Source organism: Cervus elaphus, chromosome 32 (genome assembly GCF_910594005.1).
Source record: "Cervus elaphus chromosome 32, mCerEla1.1, whole genome shotgun sequence".
In the NCBI taxonomy this organism is placed as follows: domain Eukaryota; kingdom Metazoa; phylum Chordata; class Mammalia; order Artiodactyla; family Cervidae; genus Cervus; species Cervus elaphus.
The window spans coordinates 41,168,147-41,192,859 of NC_057846.1; the positions used below are offsets into that span (position 1 = coordinate 41,168,147).

Genomic DNA, 24,713 nt, shown 5'->3' on the forward strand with positions numbered 1-24,713 from the left:
TTCCAGAGAATCTTCCTGACCAAGGGGCCAAACCCTGGTCTCCTGCAGTGCAGGCAGATTCTTTACTGTCCCTTTACAGGGAAGCCTGTAAAGGCTTTGGTAACCTTAACTAAATGTCACAAGAACAGTAAAGTCATCAAGAATTTGGATTCACTGGATATGTTTTAGAAACCCAAAGTGCTTAATCTCATTTAATTAACACTATTTTACAAATGTGAAACAAAGACATAGAGAAAGATTTTACTTCAGTTTGCTTCAGACTAGAATTTTATGAACTACAGGAAAATTCTTAGCAGGAAACATCATATATGAATTGTTTGTCAAAATTAATTGTCATTTAATACTTATTTATTTAGCTTTAGAGATTATCCAGATTATTTGGGAGCAACATTTCCTGGAAAGATGTGTGCTACTGGTTATTCTGCAGGAATTGTTTTGGTATGTAATGACTTAATCTTATTTGAAAACAAATACATTAAAAATTTACCCAGCATTACAGCATATATTTTACACATTTTATATTTATATTTACATTTATATATTGCATTTATATTTCATCACTGTTAAAACTTTGAAATATGTAGAATTAATAGTATTCTGAAGTGCAAAGTATCTTACTACAAATATTTGGAAGTTAAAGTAGAATAAAATATCACAAATACACTTGTATTCCTTACTATATTGAAGAGTGCATCATGAAAAGATCTGCAAAGATATTTCTATAACCTAAATAGATTTTTTTTGTAGGTATAAAATTGGAGTAGTCTTACAGATAAAATAACTTCAAAATCAAAACAAGTGATCAACCAAAAAGTATGATAAAAATTCTTTAAAATGTTTCAAAATTTTATGTTACTGTTCAGTCGCTCAGTCATGTCCAACTTTTTGTGACCCCATGGACTGCAGCATGCCAGGCTTCCCTGTCCTTTACCATCTCCCTAAGTTTGCTCAAACTCATGTCGTTTGAGTCAGTGACTCCATCCAACCATCTCAGCCTCTGCTGTCCCTTTCTCCTTTTGCCATCTATCTTTCCCAGTGTCAGGGTCTTTTTCAATGAGTTGGCACTTTGCATCAGGAGGCCAAAGTATTGGAGCTTCAGCATCAGTCCTTCCGATGAATATTCAATGTTGATTTCCTTTAGGATTGACTGGTTGGATCTCCTTGCAGCCCATGGGACTTTAAAGAATCTTCTCCAGCACCACAGTTTGAAAGCATCAATTCTTTGGCACTCAGCCTTTTTTATGGTCCAGTTCTCATATCCATACATGATTACTGGAAAAACCATAGCTTTGACTATACGAATCTTTGTTGGCCAAGTAATGTCTATTTTTTAACATGCTGTCTAGGTTTGTTATAGTTTTTCTTCCAAGGAGCAAGCATCTTTTATTTTCATGGCTGCAGTCACCATCTGCAGTGATTTTGGAGCCCAGAAAAATAAAGTCTGTCACTGTTTCCATTGTTTCCCCATCATTTGCCATGAAGTGATGGAACCAGATGCCATGATCTTTGATTTTTGAATGTTGAGTTTTAAGCCAGCCTTTTCACTCTCCTCAGTTTAAGTCTGAATTTTGCAGTAAGGAGTTCATGATCTAAGCCACAGTCACTCCTGGTCTTGTTTTTTCTGACTGTATAGAACTTCTCCATCTTCTGTTGCAAAGAGTATAATCAGTCTGATTTTAATATTGACCATCTGGTGCTGTCCATGTGTAGAGTCATCTCTTGTATTGTTGCAAGAGGGTGTTTGGTATGACCAGTGTATTCTCTTGGCAAAACTCTGTTAGCCTTTGCCCTGCTTCATTTTGTACTCCAGAGCCAAACTTGCCTATCACTCCAGGTATCTCTTGACTTCCTACTTTTACATTCCAGTCCCCTGTGACGAAAAGGACATCATCTTTTTGGTGTTAGTTCTAGAAGTTCTTGTTGGTCTTCATAGAACTGTTCAACTTTAGCTTCTTTGTCATTAGTGGTTGGGGCACAGACTTGGATTACTGTGATATTGAATGGTTTGCCTTGGAAATGAACAGAGATCATTCTGTTGTTTTTGAGATTGCACACAAGTACTGCATTTCGGACTTTTTTGTTGACTATGACGGCTACTCCATTTCTTCTGAAGGATTCTTTCTCACAGTAGTAGATGTAATGGTCATCTGAATTAAATTAGCCCTTTCTGGTCCATTTTAGTTCACTGATTGCTAAAATGTTGATGCCCACTCTTGTCATCTCCTATTTGACCACTTCCAATTTACCTTGATTCATGGACCTAACATTCCAGGTTCTTATGCAATATTGTTGTTTTATAGCACTGGACTTGACTTCCATCACCAGTCACATCCACAACTGGGTGTCGTTTTTGCTTTGGCTCCACCTCTTCATTCTTTCCTGAGCTATTCCCCTAGCTTGGTTTTTATCTTGGCAATTTTGTTTGGTTCCCTTTTATAGTTTCTAGTTCCTTGGTTCAGTAATCTGTGTTTCTATTGACAGTCTTTCTTAATTTCTTCAGCATTTTTATTAACTGCTCTTTGAACTTGGGTTCTGGTAGATTTGGGAGGTCTGTTACATTGTTTTTTTCAGAGGATTTCTCTTTTTTAAATTGGGAGTAGTTTTCTGCCTTTTCCTTATAGTTCTCTGACTCTATGAATTTAAGAGAAACAGTTATCTACTCTGGTCTGAAGGTCTGTTTTTATGTGGAACTGAAAGCTGAATGCAAAAGAATTGATGCTTTTGAACTGTGGTGTTGGAGAAGACTCTTGAGAGTCCCTTGGACTGCAGGGAGATCCAGCCAGTCCATCCTGAAGGAAATCAGTCCTGGCTGTTCATTGGAAGGACTGATGTTGAAGCTGAAACTCCAGTACTTTGGCCACCTGATGTGAAGAGTTGACTCATTTAAAAACATCCTGATGTTGGGAAAGATTGAGGGCAGGAGGAGAAGGGGATGACAGAGGATGAGATGGTTAGATGGCATCACTGACTCAATGGACATGAGTTTGGGTAAACTCCAGGAGTTGGTGATGGACAGGGAGGCCTGGTATGCTGTAGTTCATGGGGTCGCAAAGAGTCGGACATGACTGAGCGACTGAACTGAACTGACCCTGTATGTAAGATTGTGTAAGTCCAATAGTTTTGGTTCAAGGGCTGTTTTGATATGAATGCTTGACATGTCTTTCTCAGGGTGTGCTGGCCCTTGTCCCCTTAATAGGGGGTATGATTGTGGTGTGCTGACTAGAGCCTACACTGGATGTTGGGCAGAGCCTCTCCTTTGCTCTGTGGTTGTCACAGCTCTGTTGGGGACAGAATCTGCTCTTCAGTTGTTGGAATGGAAGTTCCCAGATCCTTTTCTAAACTGTTGTGTGAGGTAGGAGGGACTGGAGCACTCATTCTGGGACAGGAGCTGCTGTGAACTCCTCCCCAGGTGCTGTCCACCAAGATGTGTGATTGTGTGATGTTCCTTGCCACTTGATGTGTGCACCCACAAAGTTTGCTGATTGTGGCACCTGGAATCATCTCTGTTATGGGAGTACCAATAATTAGCTCAGATGTCCCTCATGCTTGAATGCATTGTTCTGGTCCCAAAACTCACTGGTCTGAATCCTTCCAAAGTTATACTCCTGTGCCTGATTTGGGAGCATGGATTATCAGCTTAAATTTCAGCTCCCCCACCTCCATGTTTGGGTATCCTGGAAGTTTGCAAAACCCTCGGTGGTGGAAACCATGCTTTGTTGTGAGCATGCTGACAAGAAAGCTGCTATGGTGCACCTCTGACCCTTGTTTTGTGTGTTGACAATGGGACTCTTATGGTGGACTCTCACATCATTCTGTGCACACTCCCAGTCATTACCCAGACCATATTCCAGGCCCGTCAAGCTATCTCTGTATAGCCAAACTGAGTCCTTTCCCCAGACTGTCCACTGAAGCTTCAGATTCAGAACTTGGCCACTTCACACTCCAGTAGGCATGTGGGAAGCTTGCTGACATGCAAAGGCAGTCTGTCCTGGTCTCTCTGTGCCCTGCTGGGGCATAATCCACCTCCCACATTCTCCCTTTGAGTCTCTGAAGCTCCCTCCCTATCTGTCCCACCAGACCTCCCAGGTGGTAAAGGAGATTTCTAGAGTGAAGGAACCTTTCTCTTTCACAGCTCCCTGCCTAGTGGCAGAGGTCCCATTCCAGTTCCTCTTTTCCCTTGTCCCTTCATCCTACTCCACTATCTAGGACTCCTTCTTGCAGATTTAGTTGTATGCGATCTTACGCCTGCTTTCAGTAGATTTTCTGTGAGATGTGTTCTGCATGTAGATGTATTTTTGTTGTATTTGTGGGAGGAGGTGAGTTCCAGGTGCCTCTATTCTGTCATCTTGATCTCCTCCCACTCAGTAGCATTTTTAAACTTTATACTTTTACTTCTCTTCTTCTCCAGGTTCTTATTGTTTTTCAGTTATTAATTATAGTTTATGTGCTTTTATACCTTTTTTATATTATATATCCTATAATGTATTTTACTATAATTGTTTTAGTATATTTGTGTTTCCACTTTTAAACTAGAGTGAATTATGCACCACCATTATGTTATCACAGTATCTAATTCTGACTATACACTTGCCATTAACAGTGACATTTATGCTCATTTTCTCATGTTTTAATGATGTTAATTAGCATTATTGAACTTCATCTTCACTCCCTTTAGTATTTCTTGTAAGGGATCTCTAGTGATGATGAACTCCTTTACCTTTTATTTGTTTTAGAATCATGATCTCTTCTTCATTTATGAAGCACAGCTTTGCTGGGTATAGAATTCTTTTTTTATTTTTCATTTATTTTTATTAGTTGAAGGCTAATTACTTTACAATATTGTAGTGGTTTTTGTCATACATTGACATGAATCAGCCATGGATTTACATGTATTCCCCATCCCGATACCCCCTCCCACCTCCCTCTCTACCCGATTCCTCTGGGTCTTCCCAGTGCACCAGGCCCGAGCACTTGTCTCATGCATCCAACCTGGGCTGGTGATCTGTTTCATCCTAGATTATATACATGTTTTGATGCTGTTCTCTCGAAACATCCCACCCTTGCCTTCTCCCACAGAGTCCAAAAGTCTGTTCTGTACATCTGTGTCTCTTTTTCTGTTTTGCATATAGGGTTATCATTACCATCTTTCTAAATTCCATATATATGTGTTAGTATACTGTAATGGTCTTTATCTGGGTATAGAATTCTTAGTTGACAGTTTTTTCTTTTGATATTTTTGAATATATAATCCCATTTTCTCCTCACCTGAAATATTTCTGTTGAGAAATATGCTGATAGTCTTATGGGAGTTCCCTTGTATATAACCTGATTTCTTCTTTTTCTTTCAAAATTCTTTCTTTTTCTTTATTTTAACAATTTAATTGTAATGTGTCCTCATGTAGCCCTATTTGGGTTCAACCTATTTAGGATCCTTTGTATGTTATGCACTTGGAAGTCCATTTCTTTCCCAGTTTTGGAAAGTTTTCAGCCATTTTGCTTTAAATGAACTTTCTGTCCCTTCCTTTTCAAGTTCCTAAGATATGGATATTAGTGTGTTTGTGTGTGTATGTGTGTGTTCGTCCCATAGTCATGTAGGCTTTCTTCTCTCTTTTTCATTCTTTTTAAGGTTTTGATCCTCTGACTGAATAATTTTTAAATATTCTTGCATTCTAGATCGCTGATTCTTTATTCCACTTGTTCAAGTCTACTGTTGAAGCTCTAGGACATCTTTTTTTAGTTGATTTTTATTTCTTCGTTGAACTTATTTTCTTCATTCACCATTTTCTAATTTCATTTAGTTATCTATTTGCTTTTGTAGTTCACTAAAATTCTTTAAGAAGTTTATTCTGAATTATTTCTCTGACAGCACTCCTTTCCTTTTGGGTCATTTATTTGCAACATTTTTAGTTTAATTTTATTGTGTTACATTCACATGATTTTTCTTACTTTCTTCATTCCTTACTTTGGTATCTGTGCATTTGAGTAATTGGTCTCCTCTTCCAGACTTTACAGGCTTACTTTGGCAGACAGTTCTTCGCTAGCCAGCTCAGTTTAGGTTTTTGGACATGTCCCTGGGCAGACAGGTTCTATTTTGGGGTGAGAGCCACTGTCCAAGCTCTGAAGTGAAGGATGAGGGGTATTAACTGTCAGGACTGCTGGCATGGTTCCCTGCCCAAATGAGGCAGGAGGATGTACTCTGTGGTTGTCTAGATTCACTGATCAGCCTTCCTAAAATGTAAGGAAAAAGAACTCTACTCAGCAGTAGCTGAGGAATGAATTAGCTTCCCTGCCATGACAAGGCAGCAGAATAGGTCACATGACTTGCATGCCTCATTATTTGTGGACCCACGTTAGGCAGACTGTACCCTTAATTCCTTGGCCACGTGGGACCACTGGGTTTTGCTCTGAAGATGGGGAAAACCATGAGCTGTGCTGTCTGTTCAAATGCCACTGTAAGCAGGATTGTTGGATAGAATGGCACAGCTTCCTGTGTGCTCTGACTAGATTCACTGGTTGGGCTTTCTGAAGGCTATATTTAGCAATGGCAGGGTTATGGATTTGTTTCCTTGCCCAGGTGGAATTGGAGAATCAGCTTAGCTCTTTGTGGGCTCAACCCAAGCTATCTGTGACTCCAGGTTTCCTGGCCAGACAGCGCCACTAGGTTCGCTCTGTGAACAATCAGCTCTGCCTGCCATACTCTCTGTTCGTGTTGCTGCACTGTGCAGCTACCAGGTATTCTAGCCAGGCTTCTTGTCAGGGGTAGCCAGGGGCTATGCCAGTCATTAGGCAAGGCTATAAACAGCTATGCCGACTGGGTAGAAGGTCCAGGGCCAGCAAAGCTTTTCATCGGAGGACTCAAATCAGGCAGATCTGCACCTCATTGACTTCCCTGGTCATACGGTTCCACTGTCCTGGCTCTGCAGATCTACTAGTTGGGACCTACATTTGCTATGGATGGGAAGTTGGCTTGCCAAGGTCTAAGCATTGATTGTTGCAACCCTCACCCCTACCCTGCCTTCTCTGTCATGATCAGATTTACAGTGGTCAAATCCGACTCGTCCTTTGTGATCCTCATGGGGCAGGACCAGAGTAGGGCTCCCAGTGACCCACAGTACTGGGGGATCTAGATGTCCACTCTGTACTCTCCTCCCACTTGTGGGACCACAGCCGGGGAGACCTCTCAGTGTTGTGCTGCACCAGTGTGGGGGAGGGGTAATGCATCGTGCATAGCTGCTCCTGCTGATCTTCTTATGAGGTCTGTCTTGATCTCTGGTGCCGGTGGTGCTTCAGCCTCACTTCCATGTTCTGGGAGTAGACTTGGGAAAGACCTATGTTATCATCTTGTTAATATCACTCCTGTTGTAATTTAATTCTGATTAGGGACCTGGAGATAAGCAGGGGTAATGAGACAAAAGTTCCAGTTATTTTCATTAAAAATGTCATTTTTTAAATGTAGGGACTTTTTCATTGTTTATAGGGAAGCTTACTCTACTAGCAAGAGAGGTCCAGTGATATTTGTCCATGTCACTCTAGTTCCAATTTCAAGTTTCAGATTCTGACTCCTGCATCAAATCTGGGAAGTTTGATAATTAAATTGGTGCTATAACCCTACAGTACTTATAACTAGGCCCTGAGCTTGGTCCTCAAACCAATAACTAGAGGAGATGACGAGTCACTACTGTGCTGCTGTAGAGGCTTTCTGATTGCCTATTTACATTCTCAGTTGCTCATTTATAGTTTTTCCTTTCTGTTTCATAATGTGCTTCCTCTAGCACTTCCATAAGAAGCCAGTTGACCCCACAATTTTTATTATAGCTTGTTTTTGTAAGAGTGAAGTGCCTTGATGAGCCTCACATCTTGGCCTTTTCCTGCACCTTATCTTATGCCACATTTGGCAATAATTTGAGAAATTATGATGTCATTGCATATTGTGAATTACCATTGTCCCATTTCTCCTTGTCAGGGAAGATACTTGTGCATTTGTTATATTTGTGACAGCCTAATCATAAGAGAGAAGGCAGTGGCACCCCACTCCAGTACTCTTGCCTGGAAAATCCCATGGATGGAGGAGCCTGATGGGCTGCCGTCTATGGGGTCGCACAGAGTCGGACACGACTGAAGTGACTTAGCAGCAGCAATCATAAGAAAGCTTTCTTGAGGATCTGTTTTCTGTGGTTTCTCCTGATACTAGTTATTGTATCTTTGAGAATATTGGCTGGAAGCACATAGCATACTTACAACTGAGTACTTCGGTCATATGTCCACTTTGTGAGCTGGGAAGTGGAGTATCATGTGGACTCTCCTGAATGAACATGATAGCTGGTCTAAGAAATTAGGCAAATGGAAGATCATGGTCCATATAGCCAAAAATCTGATGTAAAAATAGCACATTTATGTAGTTATGACAGTTATTTAAGGATTATCTTAGGCATTCAATTGTTAAATCATGGCAAAACTAGACATAGGTTCATATGTTTATATCTTAATAAAATTTCATAAGAAGGGCTTCAGGTTCTTAGTTGTCTAAGGAACTGTATTTCCATATTCTTAAGTATTTGATAAAACAATAAAATGATTTTAATTAGAAAAATACTATTTTTACTACCCTTCAGTTAATTGTCTTTTATTTGAATTTTCTTTGATGTTGATGTAGTATCCCAAGGAGATAACTTTGGAGGCAGTTTCAGTTATTGTTACCCAGATGCTGGGACTCAGTCTGGGAATATCATATGATGACCCAAAGAAATGTCGATGTTCAGGAGCCATCTGCATAATGAGTACAAAAGCCCTGTAAGTTTTTCCAAAAATAAATTTTATTTATTTGTTGAATTTATCAATAATTTGTTTAAATAATTCAAGTGAAAGTTTTTAGTATTTGCTTATAGTGCAAATTAACTATATAAATGGACCAAGTACCACAAAACCTAAATATGAAATTTTAAGCCTAAGAGTAGTTTGGTAGAAGGTTAGTATTAGAACAAAATAACAAATCCAGTCTGCAAGATACATTACCAAAGGAATTTCCCATAGACTGTGTATTTTATGAAATCGCTTAAGGGATCTTTAAAAATATCTGTAGCTCAAAACAAGTGACCTTTGTTTTTAGAGTATATTAATATTCTGGGAAAACTTCAATCTAAATGACATAACATTTGTGTGACTTTGGATAAATTAATAGACCTTGCTTAGGTTTAGCTTTCTCATCTTTAAAATGGAAATGATTATGCCTAATGTCTTGTTTTCCAGAGTGATATAAGAACAAAATGAGAAAATAAAATGGGAAAGTGTTTTTTAAATTGTAAAGTTTCACAAGTATGTGATGGATTCGCTACAATGATTTATAAATTTGCCAATGTTCCTCACATGGTATATGATACAAGGGCTATAGCAGGTGTCATAAGTATTCTAAAGTTTTTCATCTGTAAAAAGGGCCTATGCTAAGTATGACCTATTCATAACTGAAGAACAACCAAAAGTCAAAGGTGAAAACAAGCCATTACTTTTCAAAAACATACTCTTTTTATAGTTCTAAGCACCACCTAAAGTTAGTTCTTACATTCTAAAAATAGCTCAAACACATATTTTGTATACAGACATATTACGTTATAAGCTAGTTCTACATGTGTTATATGTAAAAATAATATTTATATGTATAAAATATTTAATTTTATTAAATTTCAATGTATAAATTATAATACTGTTTATTGAATCAAATATAAGATTTATATAGCTGTATAAACAAGATGAGAATTGCCACTTTGGGCCTGTTGTCCATTTGGCCAACTATTTTCAAGTATGCTTATGACAGGATGCTTTGTGTAGCTCACCCAGAGTCTGGTATTAATGATAATAAAAATAACAGATATTTACATTGTACTTGCTGTGTGCGAGAGGCTATTTCAAACACTTTGCATATGTTGTGTCATTTGGTTTTCACAGCATCTCCTTAGGGCAGGTCCTAATATTCTCACCTTTACAGATGAGAAACTGAATTATAAAAAGGATAACTATCTGTGGTCAGATAGTTGGTTGTGGGAATCCAGAGTTTTGAACCCAGTCATTCTGGCTTTAGAATCTGTGTTAATAAACCTTTGGATTTGTATACTGCTTTGTTATATATCAAATGCTTTCATACATATTCTCTATTTTCTTAAAGAAACTTTTTTGATGTGTGTAGGGCAAGTGTTATCTTAATTTTAATGAAATTTAACAATTTTATTTGCATCTATGTGTAAGGTATATAAACAAATATATAAGATCTATCTATAAATGTATATAGATGTATCTTTTGCATGTCCACAGTACTTCTCATATATTATTTTATGTGATTTTCAAAGAAAGTGTGTAAGTAAAGCAAATATTATTTCCATTTGTCTTTTTCCATGTGTTTTTTACTTTTTTATGCTTTAAGGTTAACAATCATTTAATGTATTAACATTTTCACTTATAAACATACAATTTGCATATACAGGGAAAAACTGGTTCTTAAGACACCACAGACTACTAGAGACAGGCAAGCAATCGGAAAAAAAAGAAAAGATCAACCCTAGGGGAAAAACTGGAACCGCATTCCATGCCGGTGTCTGTAAACTTGGGAAGGTGAAGAAGATCGCACAGAATCACAATTAATATAGAAAACATACACGGGTCATTCTGTATCAATGGCAGGAACTTTTCCCATAATCCAGATCTTGCATCCCGGTCTGGTCCATTTCATGAATGTTGATCTGAAACACAGTCGCTCACCTCTCCCTTCTCTTTAAATCTAACTCTGAAGTTAACTCAAGAAATTAAATGAACAGAGCTAAGAAACAAGCAGACTGGCATGTGTTCAATATCAATGGCCAATTATTTAAAAGTACACATGGAAGTAAAATGCTGACTAAACATTTTACTTTAGTTAAAGTGAACAATTTCCTTCCAACTCACCTAACTTCTTGATTTAGGACTACCTAAGTGAGGCGACCAAAGATTGGCATCTATGAGAACTGGGGCCAGGGAAATGAAGCATCTCAGCCCATCTTTATGCTGAGCATGCATTTCCTGTCAGGATTAAGTCACTAGGGACAGTGAACTTCCAGATTCAACTACAGTTGCCCAGCGTGGCTTGCCCAGCTAGGGACAGGGACTGGAGATTGGGGATCACATGTACGTCAGGACTTCAGTCCACAACTCCCCCCAGTCTGTCAGGAGGCAGCCAGGGGAACACATGGAGACCATCTGCTTCAAGGGCATTTCAGTGACATAACTCAGTACCTGTGGTTCCAGTAATTCCTAGTTCAAAATGAACACTCCAGTGCAGCATTAAAAACTGAGTTTAGTATTTTGTTTCTAAAGGATACAGCTTGAATAATGATTACCATCTGAACAAAGCTATTCTTATTACATATGATGTAAAATAAGTAACATTTTTAACCATCAAAACCAGTGTTGTCACACATAACATCTGGCAACTTTCCACCACATGACACATCAAAAGAGATGACAGCCAAGTATACTTCCTTTCAGCTGGAAGCAGACTCTCCAGTGTCAACAGGTACAGTGGAACTGGCTGGGAAACAGACCTGTGGTCACCACAGTGCTCATTTGGCATCTAGTTTCCATACAGAGATAGATCTATTTAAGTCTGCCTCAGAGGTGGAGCGGACTGATAAGTGAAACAAAAAACTGTGTCTGTAACTGGTTACGTAAAATATAAACAGAATTTGTGGTACCAGGAGTGTATTTTGTGGAAACATGGCCACATGGAATATAGGGGCAGAGACCTTATTGTGCCTTTGTAAATGTACATTTTTTAAAACATGCAGGACAGAAAACTGGAATAACTGAAGTTTTAAAATTTATATAGATAAAGAAATAAGAAATAACAGAAATGCAGGACCCTCAGTTTTTCAGAGCTTTGCATATAAGTTGGGGCTCAAAATTAAATGGTTCACTAAAGTCAGAAATAAAAGCAAGGCTGGTGTCCTAGTCAGGTGGAGAGGTATCTTGAGCAGGTCATTCATGTTTCTAGGCCGAAATGCCCATCTATAACCTGAGTTTCCCCCACCATGCAGCACAGAGCTTGGGGACAGTGCCCAGTCCTACCCGGGACAGGAGATGGGCCCATCAACAGCCTTCAGAAGGACATAAAACACATCCTCGGTGCAGCCCAATCCCCTGAAACAGGACCACGGCAACTATGGCTCTCATTTCACTTTCCTCACCATTTTCTTAATATTACTTTCTCAACAAGTAGAAAAATAAGCTGTAAGTAGGCTGAAGTGGCAATAAAGAATGCTCAAAGCAAACACTAAAAACATGATGCCTCTGAATAAAATAAATCTACCTCCACACACTTTTTTGGAGTTGTTGTGCCTTCTTCAAGTTTTAAATGATAAAGCCCTAAAATGTTGACACTCAAGTCTATTCCTAATTTGGGATGCTTTCTAAGTATCACAACCAGAAACAAATAAATAAGAATAAAATGAAAAGCATCATTTTCAAGAAGGGAACTGCCATCCTGCCCATCATCCTGAGCAGTCTGCTTTGCTGGAGCCCCAGAGGCTGTGTGATATCACACCACTGCCTAAGGAAGGTTCTAGCCTATAACTCCTGAAGTAACACGCAACCAGTTGTGGTCTGAGGTTTCAAAGTCTGACATTAAACCAAAAAAGCTGCAGTCTTGCCACAGTCATTCACTCACTCCTACATCACCATGTTACCAGCAAAACACTAAAATAAATTATCCCTTAAGAACTAAGGCCTCACTCTAAAAAGAAAATGGCCTTTCAAAACAGGTGTGTCCAAATAAAGTATTGCGAGAGTTTTATAAGGAAACTCCTCGAATGAGCCAGTGGCCCCATATAGTCCAAATCTTTCTCTGCAGTACTTCTTTTTTTTTTTTTTTTTTCTCTGCGGTACTTCTATGTACTTATAAGTATTCTGTCACTACTTTCAAAAGAACTATTAAAGCTATTCTTAAAAACATTTATAACAAACAGAAATGCCCTGCATATTATATTATTGCACACAGGGTATCAGAAGCTATGCACGTCTAGTTTCCAAGGACTCTAGAAGACCCAGAACAGAGACCCTAAGGCCATGCCTGTGGCTGCTCCAGCCAGCATGCCCAGCACCAGGTCACTGTCATTGTTTCGATACCACTCACGGATGATGACTTGGTTGGCAGGCTGCTGTCTATAAAGTCCTGCACGTGGGTACTGATAGGGTACAGCATAAGCCTGTCCATCTGCAGCATAGACAACTTGAATTCCTGGTGGGTATGCACCACTGTATGGACCATAGCCATATGCCTGCTCAGGGTTTGGTGCAGCATAGTCTGTGTAAGGAGGTGGGGAGGAAGCCACAGCTGTCTCATCATACATGACTTCTGAGCCAACATAAGCTGTTTGTCCTGGAATCCTGGAGTGTAAACTTCCAGGCCAAACAATCATCTGTGCTTTCTGCACAAAGACTGATGGTTTTCCCATCTCGGCAAACAATCTGCAACATACAGTCTTTTGGCTTCCCATCTGGTGGGTGAATATCCCGACATTCATGTCCCATGCGGATGTTGGTGCAGTCCACTGGCATGTGGACCTTATCTTCTACACTCTGCCGAGTTTGGTCATCATAATAGATCAGGTGACCATCTGACCACAGGTCAAACCAGTTCTTCCAGTGCGTCAAAATGGTACTCTGTCACAGCAACCATCCGCTTCACAAATGCCATTTTCTCACCTGCAAAGCCTCTGGCCACCACTGCGCACAGCAACAGGTCCGTAGCGAAAGGAACTGCCAGGTTACTTGGCATCTGACGTCCTCCATGTGTTTTTTTAAAATGCCCTTGAGTTCACAGAGCCTGAATGACTCTACATCAGATACACAGGTTATAAGTGGACAGCTGTAGCTGATGTCAGTAATCTCATCAATGATTTATTAGTCACTTACTATGAGCCAGAGAGTTTAATTAGGCACTTTACTTATTAACATTTAATCCTCATAACAAGCCTGTGAAGTGGATGGATATTGCCCCTATTTAGAGATAAGAAAACTGAGAATTAAAGAGTTTAATCATTTTGCTTAAAATCTCATTAAGTCACAAGTTTGGTACTAGGCAGTAAGTTTATCTAGCTCAAATCTTTGTTATTTTCTCTACTTCATGTTGATCTCATATAGAAGACAGTTAATATATTGGAATTAATTTAAACCACGTAGCAAAAGAACATTAAAATGTATTTGTACAAACTTCATTCTTCAGTGATCTTCCTAATATATTATTTGGATGACTTAATTTATATCTGCTTTTAAAAAGTAGGTAACTTTTAACATAGTCTGTACAACAGATGAGTTCAGAAGTGAAGGGAGTAAGGACTCCCAGCAGCACATTCCTCTGTGGTCACCAGTGCTATATGCTCTAGTGGTTCCCCCTGAGAGGGCTATGAGTATCCTTCTGTTGCCATGGGCTAACTACTGTGGGTTGTCCTGTAGACTTGGCTGGGTTGGCTCCTCTTCAACTGATGGCTAATCTCTGCCTTATTCAGATGCCACCAGCCACTGGTGGGTGGAGCTGTGTCACAAGGAGGCTGGCTGTGGAGCCCCATTGCTCAGTGGCTGGTGGAACTGGGATTGAGATGGGTGGCTGAGGGGCCAGGGGTCCTGCATGGACCTCGTATCTGTCTGCTGGTGGGACCAGTTCCTGAAATGGCTTACTGCACAGTTCAGTGTGTCCCAAAGCTGTTGACAGCCTGCTAGTGAGCAGGGCTGAATCCCAGGTTGGCCGAATAAAGGGCCCACGGTGTCTCAAAAATACTGTTAATCTGCTCATGTGTAGGTCTGGAGCTCAGAGAGTCCTGGGGCTGTTGCTTGCCTGCTAGTGGGTCAGCTGGGTCCTGACATGGCAGGCCATGGGGCTCTGGTGGTACTGAGGTTGGTGTTTGCCCACTGGTTGGTGGGGTCAGAGTTCAAGAGATACTAAGGTTAGTGGTATGTTCTTGTTGGGGAGGCTGGTGGTGAGGGCGGAGCTGACTGGTGGGGGAGGCTGCTCTTGAGAAGGCTAGAGCCGAACTCACTGGTGGGTCACCCGTCCAGGAGTATGAGTCTTGACTTTATCATGTCTCCACCCCTCCCACTCATCTACTTATGGTTCCTTCTTCATATCTTTAGTTGTAAAAGATCTTTTCTGCTACTCTTCGAATCTTTATCATCAGTAGTTGCTCTGTAAATTGTAGATTTGATGTGTGCATGGGAGGAGGTTAGCTTAGAGTCTTCCTACTCTTTGGAAGTCATTTGGTCATTTGGAAGCCATCTTGTCATTCTCCAAAATTACTCGGTTCTTTTCTTTCTTTCTTTCTTTAAGTATTTATTTATTTATTTATTTTTGGCTGCCCTGGGTCTTTGTTGCTGTGTGTGGGCTTTCTTTAGTTGTGGAGAGTGGAGACTACTCTCTAGTTTTGGCGTGCGGGCCTCACATTGTGGTGGCTTCTTTTGTTGTGGAGCATGGGCTCTTGGGCATTTGGTCTTCAGTAGTTGCTGCATGTAGCCTCGGCAGTTGCATCTCAAGGGCTCCCAAGGGCAGACTCAGAAGCTGTGGTGCAGGGCTTAGTTGCCCCAAGGCATGTGGGATCTTCCTGGACCAGTGATTGGACCCATGTCTGCTGCACTGGCAGGCAGATTCTTAACCACTGGACCACCAGGGAAACCCTACTGTATTCTTTATATATATATATAAATATATATATATATATATATATATATATATATATATATATATATAGTGGAAATACTCAACAGGAGTTCTCTTAACCAGTTTTAAAGCTATTACTTAGATATGGGTACTATGTTGAACAGCAGATCACTAAAATTTATCCATCTTGTATAACTGAAACTTTATACCCATTTTACAGCTCCCCATTTCCTGCTCCTCCTAGCCTCTTGGCAACTCTGCATCTGTGGGTGTGAATCTTCTAAATATCTCATATAAATGAAATCATGAAGTATTTTCTACTCTGTGACTAGCTTATTTCACTTAGCATAATGTCCTTGAGATTTTGTACTGTTGTTGCATATGGCAGAACTTGCTTCCTTTTTTAAAGATTGAATAATATTCCATTGCAAGTTATATTCCATTGCAAGTATGTACCACATTTTGCTTATCCATTCATTTTTCAATGACATTTAGGTTGCTGCCATATGTTTACTATTGTGAATATTGCTGCAATAAACATAGGAGTACGGATATCACTTAGATATTCTAATTTCAATAGTTTTGGATATATACTTAGAAGTAGGATTGCTAGATCATATGGTATTCTATTTTTAATTTTTTGAGGAACCTCTTTACTGTCTTCAGCAGAGACTGGATTTACATTTCCATGAACAATGTACCAAGTTTCCAGTTTCTCCATGTCCTTGCCAACAATGTTCATCTATTTTTTAAAGAATCAAGAGGGAGGGTACATACATATAATTATATCTGATTTGTGTTGTTGTATGGCAGAAACCAATACAACGTTGTAAAGAAATTTTCCTCCAGTTAAAGAAATAAATTAAAAAAAGAATCATAACTATCTTAACAGGTATGAGGTGATAGCTCATTGTTTTTTCTTTTGATTTGCACTTCCTTGATGATTAGTGATGTTGATGACCTTTTCATATACCCATTGTTCATTTATATGTGTCTTCTTTGCAGAAATGTGTATCCAAACCCTTTGCCCATTTTCTAATTGGGTTGTTTAGTTTTTCCTGTTGAACTTGATTTTGTTTTAAGAGAATATGTGTTCAGTGAATGAAATCACATGTCCTCCTGAGGAATGACTGGCCTCTGAGCATTTGTTATGAACATTTATCATTACCTCTTGAATTTAACATTTTGAAATTGATTTGTATAATATAGAATTGTGTTTTCAGAAGAATAATGCCAATGACATTATATGGATCCATGTTTAGGCAATCCAGTGGTATGAAGACTTTTAGCGATTGCAGTTTGAGGGACTTTGAAAACTTCATTTCAAACGTGGGGGCCCAGTGTCTTCAGAATAAGCCACAAATGCAGAGACATCCAGCATCAATCTGTGGCAATGGCAGAGTGGAGGAAAATGAAGTCTGTGACTGTGGTACTGAGGAAGTAAGTCTAATAATTGGAAAATTGATAAATTTATTGTTTCTGTTCATCCCTTTGTAATAAATGCTGTATATCTCAAACATGAGTGGGTGCCATGCAAAATATTGGCAATAATGAAATAAAGTTAAAATGCATACAAGAGTATGCTATCTAGATTTAATAGGTTGAAGAGTTTTGGACAAATGCTAAGACTATTCCCCTAAAATTATTGCTGATAGGACAAAAAGGAAGTCTAGAATGAGCTTTTGGTTCCAGACTAAACATGTGCAGTATTTTCAAATCTGTGCTTAACCTCTGGACATTTGATAAATGTCTTATTGAAGATTAATGTGGAAGCAGACCATAAAGTATCCTTTAGGATATTGCCTCACAATGGAATCACAATGGAGGGAAAACTGTTAATGTTACAATCTGAACAGTGGGTGATTCTGATTCCCCCATATCACCTTCTTCCCTGTTCCCACTGACAACCACAAGTTTGGCCTTTGTATCTGAGGGTCTATTTCTGTTTTGTCATATTCATGCATTTTTAAATTTATATTCCACATATAAGTGATAATGTAGAGTGTCTTTGTTTGACTTACTTCACTAAACATAATACTATCTGGTTCCATTCATGTAGTTTAAATGGCAAAATTTCATTCTTTTTTTATGCCTGAATAATGTGTGTGTTATATACATATGTGTATATGCACATACATATGTATATATATATGCACACACACACCACATCTTCTTTATCCATTCACCTGTTGACAGACACTTATGTTGCTTCTGCATCTTGGCAATTATAAAGAATGCTTCTATGAACATTGGGGTGCATGTGTAATTTTAAATTAGTGTTGTTTTCTTTGGATATATATTCAGGAATGGAATTGCTGGATCATATGGTAGTTTAATTTTGCTTTTCTGAGGAATGTCCATACTGTTTTCCGTAGTGGAAAAACATAGTGTACAGTGGTTCGTTTTCTCCACATGCTCACCCAACATTTTTTTATTTGTGGTCTTTTTGATGGTAGTAATTCTGACACATGTGAGATGACCTCTCAATCATGGTTTTGATTTGCATTTCCCTAATGTTTAGTGATGTTGCCACCTTTTCATGTACCTATCGGCATGTCTTTAGAAAAATGTGTATTCAAGTCTCTCCCTATTTTTAAATCAGGTTGGTTTTTTTGATACTAGGGCTTCCCTGATAGCTCAGTTGGTAAAGAATCTCCTGCAATGCAGGAGACCCCAGGTCAATTCCTGGGTTGGGAAGATCCGCTGCAGAAGGGATAGGCTACCCACTCTAGTATTCTTGGGTTTCCCTGGTGGTTCAGCTGGTAGAGAATCTGCCTGCAATGTGGGAGACCTAGGTTCTATCCCTGGGTTGGGAAGACCCCCTGGAGAAGGGAAAGGCTGCCCACTCCAGTATTCTGGCCTGGAGAATTCCATGGACTGTACATTCCATGGGGTCACAAAAAGTCGGACACAACTTTCACTTTCATGATACTGAGATTGGTTTTTTGATACTGAGTTGTATGAGCAGTTTACCTATTTTCAATATTAACCCCTTATCAACCAATTGCAAACATTTTCTCACATTCAGTAGGCTATTTTTTTCTTTAACCAATAGTTTCCTGTGCTTTTAAGTTTAATTAGAGTTCATTTGTTTATTTTTGTTTTCTTTGCCTTAAGAGAGATCCAAAAAATGTTGTTGCAGTTAATGTCAGAGTATTCTGCCTAAGTTTTCTTCTTGGAGTTTTATGGTTTCTGGTCTTACATTTATGTATTTAGTCTATTTTGAGTTTATTTTAATGTATGGTGTGAAAAAATGTTTCGGTTTTATTCCTTAAATGTAGCTGTCCAGATTCCCAGCACTGCTTATTAAAGAGATTATCTTTTCTCTATTATATATTCTTGCCTCCTTTGTTGAAAATTAGTTGACCATAAGTGCATGGGTTTATTTCTAGGCTGTCTGTTCTGTTCCATGGATTTGTGTATCTGTTTTTGTGCCAGTATCATGCTGTTTGATGTTGTCTCTTTGTACTGTAGTTTGAAATCAAGGAGTATGATACTTCCAGCTCTGTTATTCTTTCTTCAGATTGCTTTGGCTGTTTGGAGTCTTATGTTTCCATACAAATTTTAGAATTATTTGTTTTAGTTCTGTGAAAAAATGCCATTAATATTTTGATAGAATTGCATTGAATCTGTAGCTTGCTTTGGGTACTATGGCATTTTTAGCAATATTAATTCTGCCAGTCCATGAGCACTGTATAACTTTCCATTTGCTTTTATCATCTTCAGTTTCTTTCATCTGTGTCTTACAGTTTTCCAAGTATGGGTGTTTTACCTCCTTAGATTTGTTCTTAGATATTTTATTCTTTTGATGTGATTCTAAATGGGATTGTCTTTACATTTCTTTTTTGTTTGTTCATTATTAATATACAGAAATGCAACAGATTCCTATTGCTTTAGTATCCTGCATTTAACAAAATGGCAATAAGTACATATCTATCAATAATTACTGTAAATGTAATTGTACTAAATGCTGCAATCAAAAGAAACAGAATGACTGAATGGATAAAAAAAAATAAGACCTATATATGTACATATACTGCCTCCAAGAGACTCACTTCAGATCTGCCCATGGTCAGTTGCAAAGACACACACAGGTTGAAAGTGAGGGAATCAGAAAAGGTATTCGATGCAAATGGAAATCAAAAGAAAGCTGAGGTGGCAATACTTAATTTTATAAGATAAAACAGACTTCAAAACAAAGACTGTTAGACAAAGGACATTATATAATGATTAAGGGATCAATCCAAGAAGATGTAATGTTTGTAAATGTATATGCATCCAACATAGGACAAGTGGCTCAGTGGTAAAAAAATCTGCCTGCCAATGAAAGAGATGCAGGTCACAAAAAAATCGGCCATGACTTGGCTACTAAACAACAAGAACTAACATCAGTTCAGTTCAGTTCAGTCGCTCAGTCGTGTCCAGCTCTTTGCGACCCCATGAATCGCAGCACACCAGGCCTCCCTGTCCATCACCAACTCCCGGAGCTTATTCAAACTCATGTCCATTGAGTCAGTGATGCCATCCAGCCATCTCATCCTCTGTAGTCCCCTTCTCCTCCTGCTCCCAATCCCTCCCAGCATCAGGGTCTTTTCCAATGAGTCAACTCTTTGCATGAGGTGGCCAAAATATTGGAGTTTCAGCTTCAGCATTAGTCCTTCCAATGAACATTGAGGACTGATCTCCTTTAGGATGGACTGGTTCGATCTCCTTGCATAGGTGCACCTAATTACATAAAGCAAATATCAGATGTAAGAGGAGACATTGACAGTAAACACAATATTAGTAAGGGACTTTAACACCTCACTTACATCTTCAGATCATTTGATGTAAAATCATTAGAAAGACTGGTCTTAAGTGACACATCAGACCAGATGGAGTTTATAGATATAAATGCAGAGTATTCCACATCAAAGCAACATAATACATTGTTTCAGCTGCCTTGTGACTTTCTCCAGGGTAGGTCACAAAACAAATCTCAGTAAATTTAAGAAAATTGAAATAATATCCAGCATCTTTTCTGACTAGAATGCTATGAGACTAGATATAAACTACAAGAAAAAAAGTACAAAAAATAGAAACATGTCGAGGCTAAATAATATACTGCTAGACAACTAATGGATCATGGAAGAAATCAATTAGAAAATTTAAAATACCCGTAGACTAATGAAAACAAAACACCATAATCCAAAATCCATGCAAAAGAAAGCATTTCTGAGGGAATTTTTTTAATGATACAAACTTAGCTTATGAAATAAGAAAAATACCAAGCAACCTGAGTTTACACCTAAAGGAACTAAAAAACAAAAGAAATAAAACCCAAAAGTTAGTAGAAGCAGAGAAATAATAAAGATCAGAGTATAAGTAATTGAAATAGAGGCTAAAAAATTCAAAAGATTAATGAAACTAAGAGGTGATTCTTTGAGAAGGATGAAGGAAACTGATAAACCTTTAGCTAGACTCATCAAGCAAAAGAGAGAGCCCAAATCAATAAACTCAGAAATGTAAAAGGAGAAGCTACAGCCAACACCACATAAATTCAAAGGATCATAAGAGATTATTTCAAATAATAATATGCCAGTAAAATGGGAAAAATGGAAGAAATGTACAAATTCTTAGAAATGTGTACTCTCCTAATACTAAACCAGGGAGAAATAGAAAAGATGAACAGGCCAATTGCCAGTAATGACTTTGAATCAGTAATAATAGTAATAAAATTACCAACAAAAAATCCAGGACCAATGGCTTCCTTCACAGGTAAATTCCCCAAACATTTAGAGAACAGTTAACACCTGTTCCTAGGATAATAAACAACCATATGTATGTGTCTTTCCCTTAATACTTTTCTGTGTATTTGTCTGTCCTTATGCTAATTATACAGTCTTAACTAATGTACTTTTACAGTAAGTCTTAAAAACATTTTGTGTAAATCAATAAACTTTGGTCCTCTTTTTCAAGATACTTTTTCTATTCTAGGACCAGTTTGTTTTCATGTAATTTGAAGAATTGGCATATAGTTGTAGGGACTTTGATTTGAACTGTGTTGTATTCATATATCAATTTGAGGGGAATTACCTTCTTACCAATATTAGTTAGGCCAATCTGTGCACACTGTGTATCTCTTAACTTATTCAGATCTTCTTTCTTTATTTCTTCTATAGATTGCTTATTTTGATAGTTTAAAAATTTTATTTAGCAATTACATCACTAGCATAAAAATTGCAGTGGACTTTTCTGAATTATAGTTTTTATTAAAAGTGCTGAGAGTAGCCTTCTTTCCTTTGATCTTATTTTTGGGGAGAAAGTTTTCTGACTTAGCATTAAATATGATATTAGATAAAAGCTTTTCTTTAAATAGATGTGCTTTACCATATTCAGGAAATTTTCTGAGCATTTTTTTTAATTGAATAAATTTGAAGTAAAATATTGTAAGTTTAAGTTGTACAGTGTTTTACTGTAATATATTTATATATGTTTATGTATGAATAAACTCTGGGAGTTGGTGATGGACAGGGAGGCCTGGCATGCTGCGATTCATGGTGTCTCAAAGAGTCGGACACGACTGAGCGACTGAACTGAACTGAACTGATATATTGTTATCTGATTGCTGATGTGGTGATGTTTACTACATTACATAATTATAGGGATTCCCAATTGGGGTCAGTTGCAAAGAATTCGCCTGCCAATGCAAGAGACAAAAGAGATGGAAGTTCAATCCCTGAGTCAGGAAGATCCCTTGGAGAAGAAATGGCAGCCCACTCCAGTATCCTTGCCTGGAGAATCCCATGGACAGAGGAGCCTTGCAGGCTACAGTTCATGGGGTCTCAAAGAGTTGGATGTGACTGAGCATGTACACACACACACACACACAATTATAGTACATTTGTTGTTGTTCAGTTGCTCAGTCATGTCCGACTATTTCTGACCCCATGGACTGCAGCACGCCAGGCTTCCCTGTCCTTCACCATCTCCTAGAGATTGCTTGAACTCATGTCCATCGAGTCAATGATGCCATCCAACCATCTCATCCTCTGTCATCCCCTTCTCCTCCTGCCTTCAGTCTTTCCCAGCATCAGGGTCTTTTCTAATGAGTCAGCTCTTTGAATCAGGTGGCCAAAGTACAGGAGCTTCAGCTTCAGCATCGGTCCTTCCAATGAATATTCAGGACAGTTTCCTTTAGGATTGACTGGTTTGATCTCTTTGCAGTCCAAGGGACTCTCAAGAGTCTTCTCCAACACCACAGTTCAAAAGCATAAGTTCTTTGGTGTTCAGCTTTCTTTATGGTCCATTTCTCACATCCATACTTGACTACTGGAAAAGCCATAGCTTTGACTATGTGGACCTTTATCAGCAAAGTAATGTCTTTGCTTTTCAACATGCTCTCTAGGTTGGTCATAGCTTTTCTTCCAAAGAGCAAGCGTTTTTTAATTTCATGGCTGCAGTCACCATCTGCAGTGATTTTGGAGCCCAAGATAATAAAGTCTGTCACTGTTTCTATTGTTTCCCCATCTATTTTCCATGAAGTAATGGGACCATATGCCATGATCTTAGTTTTTTGAATGTTGAGTTTTAAGCCAGCTTTTTCACTCTCCTCTTTCACCTTCATCAAGTGGCTCTTTTAGTTTCTCTTAGCTTTCTGCTGTAAGTGTGGTGTCATCTGCATATCTGAGGTTATTGATATTTCTCCTGGCAATCTTGATTCCAGCTTGTGCTTCATCCAGCCTGGCATTTTGCACGATGTACTCTGCATATAAGTTAAATAAGCAAGGTGACAATATACAACCTTGACATACTCTTTTCCCAATTTGGAACCAGTCTGTTGTTCCATGTCCAGTTCTAACTGTTGCTTCTTGATTTGCGTACAGGTTTCTCAGGAGGCAGGTTAGGTGGTCTGGTATTCCCATCTCTTGAAGAATTTTCCAGTTTGTTGTGATCCACACAGTCAAAGTGTAGTCAGTGTAGCTGAAGCATCTTTAGTGCTGTCAATGAAGCAGAGGTAGATGTTTTTCTGGAACTCTCTTGCTTTTTCTGTGATCCAACGGATATTGGCAATTTGATGTCTGATTCCTCTGCCTTTTCTAAATCCAGCTTGAACACCTGAAAGTTCTCAGTGCATGTACTTTTGAAGCCTATCCTGGAGAATCTTGAGCATTACTTTGCTAGCGTGTGAGATGAGTGCAGTTGTGTGGTAGTCTGAACATTCTTTGGCATTGCCTTTCTTGTGTGCTTAGTCACTCAGTGGTGTCTAGCTCTGCGACCCCAGGGCTGTAGCCCGCCAGGCTCCTCTGTGCATGGGATTTTCCAGGCAAGAATACTGGAGTGGGTTGCCATTCCCTTCTTCATGCCTTTCTTTGGGACTGGAAATAAAACTGACCTTTCCAGTCCTGTGGCCATGGCTGTTTTCCAAATTTGCTGGCCTATTGAGTGCAGCACTTTCACACTATCATCTTTTAGGATTTGAAAAAGCTCAGCTGGAATTCCATTACCTCCACTAGCTTTGTTCGTAATGATGCTTCCTAAGGCCCATTTGATTTCACACTCCAGGATGTCTGGCTCTACGTGAGTGATCACACCATCGTGGTTATCTGGCTCACTAAGATATTTTTTTGTACAGTTCTTCTGTGTATTGTTGACACCTCTTCTTAATATCTTCTGCTTCTGTTAGGTTGATACCATTTCTGTCTCTTATTGTGCCCACCTTTGCTTGAAACGTTCCCTTGGTATCTAATTTTCTTGAAGAGATTGCTAGTCTTTCCCATTATATTTTTTCTCTGTTTCTTTGCATTGATCACTTAGGAAAGCTTTCTTATCTCTCCTTGCTATTCTCTGGAACTTTGCATCCAGATGGATATACCTTTCCCCTTCTCCTTTGCATTTTACTATAATAAAGTAGTATTGCCTATATTCATTATATTCTACAGTAGATTTCTATGGCTTATTTATTATTTGTTACAAGTTTGTACCCTTAAATACGATCACTCTTATTCCTTTGTCTCCACAACCTCTGGTAATAAGTATTTTACTCTGTTTTTCACAGGTTTAAATT

The 24,713-nt window shown here is 38.7% G+C and overlaps 1 protein-coding gene and 1 pseudogene across 1 annotated transcript in view; one reads left to right on the forward strand and one right to left on the reverse strand.

The window, feature by feature from the left end:
- ADAM32 (ADAM metallopeptidase domain 32) overlaps positions 1–24,713 on the forward strand; it is a 160,519-nt gene that overhangs the window by 63,474 nt on the left and 72,332 nt on the right. Inside the window, exons 10-12 of the mRNA XM_043893833.1 lie at positions 357–438; positions 8,654–8,790; positions 16,930–17,107. Of these exons, the coding sequence (XP_043749768.1) occupies positions 357–438; positions 8,654–8,790; positions 16,930–17,107 (397 nt within the window). The remainder of the gene's footprint in view (positions 1–356; positions 439–8,653; positions 8,791–16,929; positions 17,108–24,713) is intronic.
- On the reverse strand, positions 13,053–13,743 carry LOC122688022 (annotated as a pseudogene).